The sequence below is a fragment of the Pseudophryne corroboree genome, chromosome 2 (genome assembly GCF_028390025.1).
Source record: "Pseudophryne corroboree isolate aPseCor3 chromosome 2, aPseCor3.hap2, whole genome shotgun sequence".
NCBI classification, from domain to species: Eukaryota; Metazoa; Chordata; class Amphibia; order Anura; family Myobatrachidae; genus Pseudophryne; species Pseudophryne corroboree.
Window position 1 is genome coordinate 248,528,364 of NC_086445.1, and position 15,614 is coordinate 248,543,977.

Below are 15,614 nucleotides of genomic sequence, written 5' to 3' on the forward strand. Positions count from 1 at the left end.
TGCTCAGCGAATCACCAATTAACTCATCAGTGTGCGCGTTATTCCTTAATTAAAAGGTACATTTTTTTGTGCGGTGGTGGCAGAGATACTTTTGAAGTGGGTTTTCCACCTTCACAAAATCGGTAACAACATCATTACACTTATAATAACAGTACTTTTAGCATATAGGTGGGGGACGGCATCCTGGCATTCATATATAGCCGTAATCTATGATTGTTATCTTTAGCCCTGTTTTGAACTCAGATCTCAAAAGGATTCAGGGTACCATCTAGTGTTATATCTATGCATGACGAGAGAGGTTCGCATTGCAGATCCAATATGGTATGATTTCAATGATTTCAGTGTTAGTAAATAATGTACTGTAGGTATTTTCATTAAAACACACAAAAAAAAAATAAAAAAAAATTCACACGTGGTTTATAAATTTTAAGATTTTAATACCCCATGACTGAGGAATTGTAAGATACACAGACACAGGATAAGGTACAGGTAACATGAACAGACCGATGGGGCAGCACAACCAGGTGGCAATCAAGAGTTCTAAGGAGGTTACTCACCCAAGAAAAAGATGAGAGGCGTCTCCCTTAAATGTGCCAGCAAATCACCCAAAAATTCCCTCTCTAGCTAGAAGACCTTGCAGTAAAAACAAACATAAAATGCTGCGAGCCTCCTCTCATTAAAGTGCACTCCGAACCCCCCCATCACCCATCCCTGCTCAAAAATATTTAAAATACAATGATTTAAAATAAAAAAAAAGCTTATATAGTTAAAAGTTAAAATATTTTACCAAAGGTCAAATAGTGCACTATAGAATGAGACACAGAGATTCTCAATTGCCATCCTTCAGGTGTACACACTTCTCAGCCTCTCCTCCTACAGACACAACAGCCCAGTGCTTCTGAGGAGCACACAGCTATGCACCTTTCTCCAGCTTGGACAAAGAAATCATAGGGATATGTAACTCGTATAGCATCCAACAGATATGAAACAATGAAATGACCTTGAACCCTGTCTGTGCAAGTGCAATGACCACTGTCCTAGATACCATTGCTGGAAAGATCTGCTCCCTCTGCACCACTTACAGCAGAGGCAAAGATGCAAAAACAAAGGGCTCTGGTCCTGGAATAACAACCATGAGTCACCGACATGTGAAATACCAATAGATTAATTTCCCAGACCTCTAACAGAAATGTAATAATCAGTGCTGCCAATAATCCAGGACTGGAAATCCCCAATACAGCAACATGTGCTCAATGTCTCGGCATAGTTTTCTTCTCCAATACTCTTTCTCTGTGAGGGAGGATTGAACTCTGCACAGTACATAACGTGGTTCCATTAGGAATAGAATAGGTGAGCATCCTCTCTCAGGTTAGTGGCTGTGGTTCTTGTATAACGTGAACAGACTCCTGTGTAAACCAGATCAGTTCCCATCCAGTCCTTAGATTGTAATCGTAACAAGCTCGTTCATCTGTCGCCATTTATTGCAAATACACACAGTGTAGTTTTGCTGTGTACTACGTTTCTGTACCCCTCAAATAGAGAAAGCTGTAACAGTGGATCCTGCCAAGTTCTATCCTCCTCCATTACAGGTCCCTTGGGGAATACTTTTCTGCGGTTTATCCCTGAACAGCAAACCACTGTTGTGCGGGTCAGTCATCAAATAAAACAAATTATGGTCATGACACGAAAGGGGCATCGTGTTCCTGGAGAGATCAGAGACACAGGAACCAGTGGTAGAAAGAGATTTCCACAAACTTTTCACTACTTCCCCATTTCACCGTTTCCCCTCAAAAAATAAATGTCCCACTATTACTGTTGGGCTGGGGGAACCGTGTTTCCAATAGATTCTGGAGGAAGAGATGTCGCAGAGTCTGAAACAAGAAACAAACGAGCGTTTGGAAAAAACTATCAACAAAGCTACTAAGCCAAGCACGCAATTCCAAACAGGCCGAACTATAAGCGTACCTAGTGTATTACAGGATCTGCCGCTGAATCACGGCTCAGACTAAATCTTGACCACTGAAGTTTTGTAACCAATTTAAAGTTTATATGTCATGAGAAATTAAGACACAAGGCTGATTTCTTAAATCCCTAGATCTGTCCCTGCATAATTTAAAAACACAATTATCTACATTACTTTAGGAACATTTCCATCAATTCAGGTGACACATTTAATTATTTTGCGAATAAATATACAATATTTGCAGAAAGTGAAGAAACTGAGAGGTGCACATTAAAAATGAGGACTAAGCTTTTCTATTCAGTGACACAAATGAATTTCAGCAAGAAACCAAACACGATAATAACGTGTGACTAGCGAGAAGCATCTGAACGCAGTTCTAATGATTAGCTTCAGGAAGAAGGAGGCGCAACAGCAGTTCCTGATACTAGGTTAATTAACATGCTAACAGCTCCCCCATGTGACAGGCTGAGAAATGCAGGCACAGACTGGAAGTGTGCAAACAGATTACATTAATTATCACTCAACTCAAAAATGATGGCACCTAAATAAATTCATTATTAGTACTACATCTTTTGGACAAACTGCTGATATTTTAACTAAAAACAGGCTGCATGAAAATGCCTGTTGGAAAATTGGAAACATACCCCTACCGCTATTCAACAGATTGGTTATAACTAGGCTTACCGTACCATCCCTTTAAACTGGGACACTCATGTATTATACAGGTTGTGTGGCTGATTAAAACCAGGTGAAATGCAAGCTTACAGTCAGCAGCCACAGAACCTGTGTGAATCATAGGTGTCCCGGTTTAAAGGGATAGCATGGTAAGCTTAGTTATAACTAAGTAATGAACAATACTTAGCAGCATCTACAGTATATAATAATCTGTGAAGGACTGGTAAGGACTCTTCAGTCTCCAACATGCATGCGCAGTGGGAGCCTGGGTGCACCACCCCTCTAAACGCTCTCACTGTAACGAGCCACGGGACAGACCTTAGTTGGAGGAACGCTCTGCACCAGAAGGATAAGTATATAACAATGATGGCTAACCTTGACACTCCAACTGTTGTTGAACTACACATCCCAGCATGCCCTGCTACAGTTTTGCTATTTGGCCATGCTAAAACTGATGCAGGGCATGCTGGGATGTGTAGTTCAACAACAGCTGGAGTGTCAAGGTTAGCCATCACTGGTATATACAGTGAGATTGGGAGCAGGAAGGGAGCGAAGCAGCGGGCAGACCAAGGCAATCTCGGCGTATACAGAGTCTGATACACTAGTCTCTAATAACGGAAACAAAATGTGGACTGCACTGGTTGTTTCCAAGGTGACAGATAAGAGCAGTTATGTTCATCCAGCAGCTGTGTCATTTCATTTAGCCAGTCAAGTCCAATTTCACACATAAGGAGCAGTATGGTGCAGTACCTATCACAATGACTGTAACCAGGCAAATCACAATAGGACTGGGAGTTTTCCCTTTACATTACATGATGAGTTTCATTAAAGAACATTCCTTTTAAATCACAAAAGAGCAGACTCTATAGCGTAAAAATAACAATATAATTTAACATATTTACCATTATGAAACTGTTACATTTCTTAAAACAATTCTAAGCAGTGTTACTTTGACACTTTGTGCGTGGACACAAAAAACAGCACATTCTCAGGTTACTTTATAAGTGTCAATATTTCCTTCACGCATACTATATACAATCAGTTTTCATATACAGGGTTGGTGTCCTTATATTTTGAACTTCTGGATGCTCATCTCTTACAGCAGAACAAGCAACCATCAGTACAATTGCTGCTGTCCTATAAATCAGCAAGTACACACATTTTTTATTTTATTACATTTGAATGACTTTCACCATTCACAACTAATCTCACCTGGCACAGGACTGGAAGTGACGGCAGCCCCTCCCTGCATTGCGGCTACGATCGCGGGGCTATGAGAAGCAGCTGAACCCAGGGAGGATGGCAAGTTAGGAGGAGCTGGAGACATGGTAATGGCAGGGTTATGTGCAAGTGGAGATGCCCCACCAACCCGACATGCTGCAGGAGGGAAGGTGCCATGCATGGGATGATGAATTGTGTAGGGGTTAGTTGGTGGTGGGTTGTGATGAACAGAGTCAACTAAGTCACTACCCAGATTAAATGGGACAGGTAAATGCATGCTGGGATGCTGATTACCGGGCACCGGTGGCTGGGCTGGAACTGGTACTGGTACTGCTGATGGGATCATTGGGTTAGGTGCTGGTTGACCTGTGTATGCACCAGAACCTAAAGGAAAGAAATAGAAACATTGTAGTTCTGATCAAATATAAAACAGAAGTTTGTCCCCACAGCAAACTTTGTTCAAGATATTAAGAATGGAATTCAATTGTTTTCACAGGCAGCCATCACTGCCTGGCGCCCAATGAAGCAATTCAATTGTTGCTCTGTGGTGAGCTAAAATGTGCAAAGTGGCCCTAAACGGCACTTTCCGCATCGCGCCCATCGGTTTAGTTGGATTTAGCCACTTTACGCGACTAAACCCGTACTGGTTGGGCATGATGTGCACATAATAAAATTAATATTGCATATTTGGTACTTACCGATAAATCCATTTATCTGAATCCACTCGGGGACACTGGAGTAAGACAGTTGTGGTGTGAAGATTGCAGACCGGAGGTAGCACAATGTAGTTATAAAAAAATTATTCACAGCTGGCGTCTCCCCCTTCACGCCCCCCCCATCCCTCTAGTTTGAAAAATTTGACGAGAGAAGAGAGAACATGAAAAATTAAAAGTCTACGGTAAGGAACCAACCATACCATGACGTCAAACAGCAACCTAGAACTCAGCAACCTAGAACTATCAAAAACATTAACCAACATGTCTGAACTAATATAACAAGAACACGCAGGCTGGCAGCACCGAGGTGGGCATCCAATGTCCCCGAGTGGATTCAGAGAAATGGATTTATTGGTAAGTACCAAAATCCTCTTTTCTCTATCATCCACTAGGGGCAACTGGAGTTAGACAGCTAGGGACGTCCCAAAGATACCCCCCCCAAGGGTGGGAGTGCTGTCCGAAGCCTGTAAATCCAAAACAACCAAAATTGGAATACCTAGCTGCAAAGGTATCAAATTTGTAGAAACGAGTGAACGTATGCGCTGATGACCATGTTACTGCTCTACAAAGTTGGGCAGTGGGACGCTCCTCTAGCCGCCGCCCAAGAAGCCCCAAATGATCTCGTTGTATGAGCACCCACTCGAAACGGGACTCTCTTCCCCTTCGAAATATATGCCTGTTTAATGGTTAGCCTTATCCATCTAGCTAAAGTTTGTTTAGAAGCTGGCCAGCCCCTTCTGGGGCCGTCATACAGTACAAACAAAGCATCCGACTTTCTAACCGAACTCGTAGCCTGAACGTATATCCTTAAGGTTCTGACTACATCCAAAGACAGGTCCCCCTCTGACAATCCCTGGAAAGACGGAATGACAATTGGTTGGTTTATGTGAAAACCAGAGACCACCTTAGGTAAAAACTAGAGATGAGCGCCGGAAATTTTTCGGGTTTTGGTTTTGGGTTCGGTTCCGCGGCCGTGTTTTGGGTTCGACCGCGTTTTGGCAAAACCTCACCGAATTTTTTTTGTCGGATTCGGGTGTGTTTTGGATTCGGGTGTTTTTTTTTAAAAACACTAAAAAACAGCTTAAATCATAGAATTTGGGGGTCATTTTGATCCCAAAGTATTATTAACCTCAAAAACCATAATTTACACTCATTTTCAGTCTATTCTGAATACCTCACACCTCACAATATTATTTTTAGTCCTAAAATTTGCACCTAGGTCGCTGGATGACTAAGCTAAGCGACCCTAGTGGCTGACACAAACACCGGGCCCATCTAGGAGTGGCACTGCAGTGTCACGCAGGATGTCCCTTCCAAAAAACCCTCCCCAAACAGCACATGACGCAAAGAAAAAAAGAGGCGCAATGAGGTAGCTGTGTGAGTAAGATAAGCGACCCTAGTGGCCGACACAAACACCGGGCCCATCTAGGAGTGTCACTGCAGTGTCACGCAGGATGTCCCTTCCAAAAAACCCTCCCCAAACAGCACATGACGCAAAGAAAAAAAGAGGCGCAATGAGGTAGCTGTGTGAGTAAGATAAGCGACCCTAGTGGCCGTCACAAACACCGGGCCCATCTAGGAGTGTCACTGCAGTGTCACGCAGGATGTCCCTTCCAAAAAACCCTCCCCAAACAGCACATGACGCAAAGAAAAAAAGAGGCGCAATGAGGTAGCTGTGTGAGTAAGATAAGCGACCCTAGTGGCCGACACAAACACCGGGCCCATCTAGGAGTGTCACTGCAGTGTCACGCAGGATGTCCCTTCCAAAAAACCCTCCCCAAACAGCACATGACGCAAAGAAAAAAAGAGGCGCAATGAGGTAGCTGTGTGAGTAAGATAAGCGACCCTAGTGGCCGACACAAACACCGGGCCCATCTAGGAGTGTCACGCAGGATGTCCCTTCCAAAAAACCCTCCCCAAACAGCACATGACGCAAAGAAAAAAAGAGGCGCAATGAGGTAGCTGTGTGAGTAAGCTAAGCGACCCTAGTGGCCGACACAAACACCGGGCCCATCTAGGAGTGTCACTGCACTGTCACGCAGGATGTCCCTTCCAAAAAACCCTCCCCAAACAGCACATGACGCAAAGAAAAATTAAAGAAAAAAGAGGTGCAAGATGGAATTGTCCTTGGGCCCTCCCACCCACCCTTATGTTGTATAAACAGGACATGCACACTTTAACCAACCCATCATTTCAGTGACAGGGTCTGCCACACGACTGTGACTGAAATGACGGGTTGGTTTGGACCCCCACCAAAAAAGAAGCAATTAATCTCTCCTTGCACAAACTGGCTCTACAGAGGCAAGATGTCCACCTCATCATCATCCTCCGATATATCACCGTGTACATCCCCCTCCTCACAGATTATCAATTCGTCCCCACTGGAATCCACCATCTCAGCTCCCTGTGTACTTTGTGGAGGCAATTGCTGCTGGTCAATGTCTCCACAGAGGAATTGATTATAATTCATTTTAATGAACATCATCTTCTCCACATTTTCTGGATGTAACCTCGTACGCCGATTGCTGACAAGGTGAGCGGCGGCACTAAACACTCTTTCGGAGTACACACTTGTGGGAGGGCAACTTAGGTAGAATAAAGCCAGTTTGTGCAAGGGCCTCCAAATTGCCTCTTTTTCCTGCCAGTATAAGTACGGACTGTGTGACGTGCCTACTTGGATGCGGTCACTCATATAATCCTCCACCATTCTTTCAATGGTGAGAGAATCATATGCAGTGACAGTAGACGACATGTCCGTAATCGTTGTCAGGTCCTTCAGTCCGGACCAGATGTCAGCATCAGCAGTCGCTCCAGACTGCCCTGCATCACCGCCAGCGGGTGGGCTCGGAATTCTGAGCCTTTTCCTCGCACCCCCAGTTGCGGGAGAATGTGAAGGAGGAGATGTTGACAGGTCGCGTTCCGCTTGACTTGACAATTTTCTCACCAGCAGGTCTTTCAACCCCAGCAGACTTGTGTCTGCCGGAAAGAGAGATCCAAGGTAGGCTTTAAATCTAGGATCGAGCACGGTGGCCAAAATGTAGTGCTCTGATTTCAACAGATTGACCACCCGTGAATCCTTGTTAAGCGAATTAAGGGCTCCATCCACAAGTCCCACATGCCTAGCGGAATCGCTCCGTGTTAGCTCCTCCTTCAATGTCTCCAGCTTCTTCTGCAAAAGCCTGATGAGGGGAATGACCTGACTCAGGCTGGCAGTGTCTGAACTGACTTCACGTGTGGCAAGTTCAAAGGGCATCAGAACCTTGCACAACGTTGAAATCATTCTCCACTGCACTTGAGACAGGTGCATTCCACCTCCTATATCGTGCTCAATTGTATAGGCTTGAATGGCCTTTTGCTGCTCCTCCAACCTCTGAAGCATATAGAGGGTTGAATTCCACCTCGTTACCACTTCTTGCTTCAGATGATGGCAGGGCAGGTTCAGTAGTTTTTGGTGGTGCTCCAGTCTTCTGTACGTGGTGCCTGTACGCCGAAAGTGTCCCGCAATTCTTCTGGCCACCGACAGCATCTCTTGCACGCCCCTGTCGTTTTTAAAAAAATTCTGCACCACCAAATTCAAGGTATGTGCAAAACATGGGACGTGCTGGAATTTGCCCATATTTAATGCACACACAATATTGCTGGCGTTGTCCGATGCCACAAATCCACAGGAGAGTCCAATTGGGGTAAGCCATTCCGCGATGATCTTCCTCAGTTGCCGTAAGAGGTTTTCAGCTGTGTGCGTATTCTGGAAAGCGGTGATACAAAGCGTAGCCTGCCTAGGAAAGAGTTGGCGTTTGCGAGATGCTGCTACTGGTGCCGCCGCTGCTGTTCTTGCGGCGGGAGTCCATACATCTACCCAGTGGGCTGTCACAGTCATATAGTCCTGACCCTGCCCTGCTCCACTTGTCCACATGTCTGTGGTTAAGTGGACATTGGGTACAACTGCATTTTTTAGGACACTGGTGAGTCTTTTTCTGACGTCCGTGTACATTCTCGGTATCGCCTGCCTAGAGAAGTGGAACCTAGATGGTATTTGGTAACGGGGGCACACTGCCTCAATAAATTGTCTAGTTCCCTGTGAACTAACGGCGGATACCGGACGCACGTCTAACACCAACATAGTTGTCAAGGCCTCAGTTATCCGCTTTGCAGCAGGATGACTGCTGTGATATTTCATCTTCCTCGCAAAGGACTGTTGGACAGTCAATTGCTTACTGGAAGTAGTACAAGTGGGCTTACGACTTCCCCTCTGGGATGACTATCGACTCCCAGCAGCAACAACAGCAGCGCCAGCAGCAGTAGGCGTTACACGCAAGGATGCATCGGAGGAATCCCAGGCAGGAGAGGACTCGTCAGAATTGCCAGTGACATGGCCTGCAGGACTATTGGCATTCCTGGGGAAGGAGGAAATTGACACTGAGGGAGTTGGTGGGGTGGTTTGCGTGAGCTTGGTTACAAGAGGAAGGGATTTACTGGTCAGTGGACTGCTTCCGCTGTCGCCCAAAGTTTTTGAACTTGTCACTGACTTATTATGAATGCGCTGCAGGTGACGTATAAGGGAGGATGTTCCGAGGTGGTTAACGTCCTTACCCCTACTTATTACAGCTTGACAAAGGCAACACATGGCTTGACACCTGTTGTCCGCTTTTCTGTTGAAATACCTCCACACTGAAGAGCTGATTTTTTTGGTATTTTCACCAGGCATGTCAACGGCCATATTCCTCCCACGGACAACAGGTGTCTCCCCGGGTGCCTGACTTAAACAAACCACCTCACCATCAGAATCCTCCTGGTCAATTTCCTCCCCAGCGCCAGCAACACCCATATCCTCCTCATCCTGGTGTACTTCAACACTGACATCTTCAATCTGACTATCAGGAACTGGACTGCGGGTGCTCCTTCCAGCACTTGCAGGGGGCGTGCAAATGGTGGAAGGCGCATGCTCTTCACGTCCAGTGTTGGGAAGGTCAGGCATCGCAACCGACACAATTGGACTCTCCTTGTGGATTTGGGATTTCGAAGAACGCACAGTTCTTTGCGGTGCTTTTGCCAGCTTGAGTCTTTTCAGTTTTCTAGCGAGAGGCTGAGTGCTTCCATCCTCATGTGAAGCTGAACCACTAGCCATGAACATAGGCCAGGGCCTCAGCCGTTCCTTGCCACTCCGTGTGGTAAATGGCATATTGGCAAGTTTACGCTTCTCCTCCGACAATTTTATTTTAGGTTTTGGAGTCCTTTTTTTACTGATATTTGGTGTTTTGGATTTGACATGCTCTGTACTATGACATTGGGCATCGGCCTTGGCAGACGACGTTGCTGGCATTTCATCGTCTCGGCCATGACTAGTGGCAGCAGCTTCAGCACGAGGTGGAAGTGGATCTTGATCTTTCCCTAATTTTGGAACCTCAACATTTTTGTTCTCCATATTTTAATAGGCACAACTAAAAGGCACCTCAGGTAAACAATGGAGATGGATGGATACTAGTATACTTATGGATGGACTGCCGAGTGCCGACACAGAGGTAGCTACAGCCGTGGACTACCGTACTGTACTGTGTCTGCTGCTAATATAGACTGGATGATAATGAGATGTAGTATGTATAAAGAAGAAAGAAAAAAAAAACCACGGGTAGGTGGTATACAATTATGGATGGACTGCCGAGTGCCGACACAGAGGTAGCTACAGCCGTGGACTACCGTACTGTACTGTGTCTGCTGCTAATATAGACTGGATGATAATGAGATGTAGTATGTATGTATAAAGAAGAAAGAAAAAAAAACACACGGGTAGGTGGTATACAATTATGGATGGACTGCCGAGTGCCGACACAGAGGTAGCTACAGCCGTGAACTACCGTACTGTGTCTGCTGCTAATATAGACTGGTTGATAATGAGATGTAGTATGTATAAAGAAGAAAGAAAAAAAAAACCACGGGTAGGTGGTATACAATTATGGATGGACTGCCGAGTGCCGACACAGAGGTAGCTACAGCCGTGGACTACCGTACTGTACTGTGTCTGCTGCTAATATAGACTGGATGATAATGAGATGTAGTATGTATAAAGAAGAAAGAAAAAAAAAACCACGGGTAGGTGGTATACAATTATGGATGGACTGCCGAGTGCCGACACAGAGGTAGCTACAGCCGTGGACTACCGTACTGTACTGTGTCTGCTGCTAATATAGACTGGATGATAATGAGATGTAGTATGTATAAAGAAGAAAGAAAAAAAAAACCACGGGTAGGTGGTATACAATTATGGATGGACTGCCGAGTGCCGACACAGAGGTAGCTACAGCCGTGGACTACCGTACTGTGTCTGCTGCTAATATAGACTGGATGATAATGAGATGTAGTATGTATAAAGAAGAAAGAAAAAAAAAACCACGGGTAGGTGGTATACAATTATGGATGGACTGCCGAGTGCCGACACAGAGGTAGCTACAGCCGTGGACTACCGTACTGTACTGTGTCTGCTGCTAATATAGACTGGCACGTGTGAAAATGGCCGCGACGCGCGGCTCCTTATATAGAATCCGAGTCTCGCGATAGAATCCGAGCCTCGCGAGAATCCGACAGCGTGATGATGACGTTCGGGCGCGCTCGGGTTAACCGAGCAAGGCGGGAAGATCCGAGTCGCTCGGACCCGTGTAAAAAAACATGAAGTTCGGGCGGGTTCGGATTCAGAGAAACCGAACCCGCTCATCTCTAGTAAAAACTCTGCCTTCGTACGGAGTTCCGCTTTGTCTTCATGAAACACTAGGAGGGGACTTTTACATGACAGGGCCCCCAATTCAGAGACCCACCTTGCTGATGCCAAAGCAAGAAGCAAAGCTGTTTTTCAGCACACTTATTTTAGATCTGCCCATTCCAAAGGTTCGAAAAGGTCAGATCTCAAAGATTGCAATACTAAATTTAGATCCCACGGAGCTGTGGGTGGATGAAAAGGTGGTTGCATCCTCAACACTGCCTGTAAAAATGTCTGAACCTCCTGTAAAGACGTCAGCCTTTGTTGGAAAAAAATTGAAAGGACTGAGACCTGCACTTTCAAAGATCCCAACCTTAATCCTCCATCCAAACCCGATTGAAGAAACCTCAACAATCTAGCAAGTCGGAATTCCCTAGGGTTCCAACCCTTAGGTTGGCACCAGTCCATGTATTTCTTCCAGATCCTATAGTAGTGCGCCGTAGTAACGGGCTTCCTTGCTGCCAAAATGGTAGGAATAGCTGATTTTGGCATACCCTTTTCCCTTAAAATCCTGGTTAAGAACCATGCGGTCAAACGTAAGCGGTCCAGATCTGGGTGCAGGAATGGGCCCTGTGACAGCAGATCCTCCCTCTGCGGCAGCCTCCAAGGCACGTCCGCCAGAAGACTCTTCAGATCTGAGTACCAACTTCTGCGAGGCCAGTCTGGTGCTATTAAAATTACCCATAGTCTTTCCTGTTTCACCTTTTTTTAACAATCTTGGAAATAAGGGAAACGGTGGAAATATGTATACCAGGTTGTAATTCCAGTGAATCGCTAGCGCGTCCACTGCTTCTGCTGCTGGGTCCCATGTTGTGGCCACATAACTCTGCAGTTGATAGATGTGTCGAGAGGAAATTAGATCTACCTGTGGTAAACCCCATCGTTGTACCACTGCGTCGTAGACCTGGGGGTGCAGACTCCACACTCCTGGGTGCATGTCCTGACGGCTGAGGTAGTCTGCCTCCCAATTGTCTACTCCTGGGATGAAGACTGCCGACAGGATTATGTCGTGTTTTTCCATCCAGGACAGAATCTTTGTAGCCTCCCTTAAGGCCATGCGACTCTTTGTTCCTCCCTAAAAGTTTATGTACGCTGCTGCTGTCACATCATCTGTTGTACTCTCATGTGTTGAGCTCATACAAGGCTCTCCGCCTGAATGAGTGCATTGTAGATGGCTCGAAGTTCCAATACATTTATTAGTAAGCTGCTCTCGTACGGTGACCATCTCCCCTGAAATTGATGGTTGTCTAGTACTGCACCCTATCCTCTGAGACTGGCATCCCAAAATTATCCAATCCCCGATTCCAAACCTTTTTTCCTTTGATTGGTTCCTGTGAACCGACGACCAAATCAACTTAGTCCTGGCTTGAGGTGGCAAGCGAATCCTTCGGTGATGGAGTAGATGCCTGCCTGCCACTTGAGCAATCAGATTTAACTGGAAAGGTCTTGACTGTAGTCTGCTGTATTGGATCGCTTCGAAAGACACCACCATCTTTATCAGAAGCCGTATAAAAAGATGCAGAGACATCGTCTGATTCTGTAAGACTTGTCGAACCATTTCCTTGATGTCTCAAATCTTGTCTTCCGGAAGGAACACTCTAAATTGTACTGTGTTCTAGACGACACCCAGGAATTGAAGTCTCTGTATCGGTTGTAAATTGGATTTTTTTGAAGTTCACAATCCAAACGTGTTGAATTAGTTTGATGAGCGATCCGAGCATCCCGGTCAATAGATCCTGGGACGGAGCCTTGATCAGAAGGTCTTCCAGATAAGGTATTATCGTTACCCATAATGATCTCAATTTCGCTACCATGACTGCCATGATCTTGATGAAGATTCTCGGGTCTGATGATAGACCGAATGGTAGAGCTCTGAATTGGTAATGATTCTTGTTCACTGCAAATCTTAAGTACGCTTGGTGTGGTGACCAAATTGGGACATGTAGGTAAGCAACCTTTATGTCCATTGATACTATGAATTTTTGTTTCTCCAGTCCTGCAATGACCGACTGTATCGATTCTATTCTGAATTTGTGAACCGTCAAAAATTGATTTAACACTTTTAAATTTAGGATTGGTCTGACCGAACCATCTGATTCAGTACTACAAAAAGATTTGAATAAAAACCTGTTCTCTTTGTGGAACCGGTACTGGCATAATTACCTCCATCAGAAGTAATTTTTGAATAGCCGTGTCTAATGCCCTCGCTCTTTGAAGGCACCGAGGTAGGCCTGTAGTAAAGAACTGACTGAGAGGTCGGATTAGAAAATCTATTGTGTATTCCTGGGAGATAATATTGTTGATCCAGGCTTCCTGAAACCTTATCAACCTTGCACCCACCTTGGGCAACACCCAAGGTGAGCTGGGAGACCGTCATGCCACGGTTTTGTCAACATGTTTTCGGGCTGTGGACTGGGAACAGCCTCTACCTCTATTTTCACGAGTATGTCCACCAAAACCTCTACCTCTGGCACAAAAGGACTGCGTCCTGAATGAATTGAACACCGGACCAGAATAGTTTCTTCTTACCGGTGGCGTGGTTCTAGGATACATAGTAGGCAGAAACGCAGACTTTCCTGCCGTGGCCTGTGAAATCCACTTGTCCAATTCAGGACCAAATAACGATTCCCCCACAAAGGGAATCGCTTCCACTGCCTTCTTTGAATCTGAGTCCACCTGCCAATCTCTGAGCCAGAAAATCCGTCTGACAGATATAGCCGAAGCCGAGATGCGTGATGTTATCCTGCTAGCATCTTTTGTAAAAACCACTAATAATGTCTGGCGCTATTGAATATATATAATTGCGGATGGGTGCCCGTATCCACAGTCACACCCACTCCGCACAGGTATCTAGGATATAATTCAATATTATTATCTCTTATACCTCGTGAAATCTATCCAGCAGCAACAAAGGTAAAATGGCCTGTGGGTATGGCCAACACAATCCACCCGATTGAAATCGGGTGTGAACACCCCTTGCGCTATTTAAACTTAACTAGAGGCAACAGGACATGAATAAACTCAATAAAATAATATCATTATAAGATAATTTTATTATCTATAAAATCAATCAAATGTGAACACATAAATAGTTCATCAACAAATGAAATAATTAATATGCGCATATAAATAAAACTATAACATTAATTAAAATAAGAATTTACTCACCGGTAATTCTATTTCTCGTAGTCCGTAGTGGATGCTGGGAACTCCGTAAGGACCATGGGGAATAGACGGGCTCCGCAGGAGACTGGGCACTCTAAAAGAAAGATTAGGTACTATCTGGTGTGCACTGGCTCCTCCCTCTATGCCCCTCCTCCAGACCTCAGTTAGGGAAACTGTGCCCAGAAGAGCTGACACAATAAGGAAAGGATTTGGAATCCCGGGTAAGACTCATACCAGCCACCAATCACACCGTACAACTCGTGATACTATACCCAGTTAACAGTATGAATAACAACTGAGCCTCACAAACAGATGGCTCATAACAATAACCCTTTAGTTAGGCAATAACTATATACAAGTATTGCAGACAATCCGCACTTGGGATGGGCGCCCAGCATCCACTACGGACTACGAGAAATAGAATTACCGGTGAGTAAATTCTTATTTTCTCTGACGTCCTAGTGGATGCTGGGAACTCTGTAAGGACCATGGGGATTATACCAAAGCTCCCAAACGGGCGGGAGAGTGCGGATGACTCTGCAGCACCGAATGAGCAAACTCAAGGTCCACCTCAGCCAGGGTATCAAACTTGTAGAATTTTGCAAACGTGTTTGATCCCGACCAAGTAGCAGCTCGGCAAAGTTGTAAAGCCGAGACCCCTCGGGCAGCCGCCCAAGAAGAGCCCCCTTCCTCGTGGAATGGGCCTTTACTGATTTAGGATGCGGCAGTCCAGCCGCAGAATGTGCAAGTTGAATCGTGGAGCAGATCCAGAGCGCAATAGTCTGCTTAGAAGCAGGAGCACCCAGCTTGTTGGGTGCATGCAGGATAAACAGCGAGTCAGTTTTTCTGACTCTAGCCGTCCTGGAAACATAGATTTTCAGGGCCCGGACTACGTCCAGCAACTTGGAGGCCTCCAAGTCCCGAGTAGCCGCAGGCACCACAATAGGTTGGTTCAAATGAAACGCTGATACCACCTTAGGGAGGAATTGGGGACACGTCCTCAATTCTGCTCTGTCCATATGGAAGATCAGATAGGGGCTTTTACAGGACAAAGCCGCCAATTCTGACACCCGCCTAGCCGAAGCCAAGGCCAAAAGCATGACCACTTTCCACATGAGATATTTTA

The 15,614-nt window shown here is 45.4% G+C and overlaps 1 protein-coding gene across 7 annotated transcripts in view; it reads right to left on the minus strand.

Annotated features, from left to right (window-relative positions):
- Positions 1-416: 416 nt before the first annotated feature.
- Positions 417-15,614, minus strand: part of SMARCC2 (SWI/SNF related, matrix associated, actin dependent regulator of chromatin subfamily c member 2) — a 209,438-nt gene continuing 194,240 nt past the window's right edge. For 2 of the 7 annotated variants that reach the window (XM_063952633.1, XM_063952632.1), the window contains 2 exons: positions 3,851-4,243; positions 417-1,871 (listed from right to left, as the gene is read on the minus strand). In XM_063952633.1, the coding sequence (XP_063808703.1) occupies positions 1,810-1,871; positions 3,851-4,243 (455 nt within the window). In that variant the 3' untranslated portion in view covers positions 417-1,809. Of the gene's footprint in view, positions 1,872-1,965; positions 2,104-3,850; positions 4,244-15,614 lie in introns of all 7 variants that reach the window. The other 5 variants (XR_010212139.1, XR_010212175.1, XM_063952635.1 and 2 more) reach the window with 5 other exon arrangements.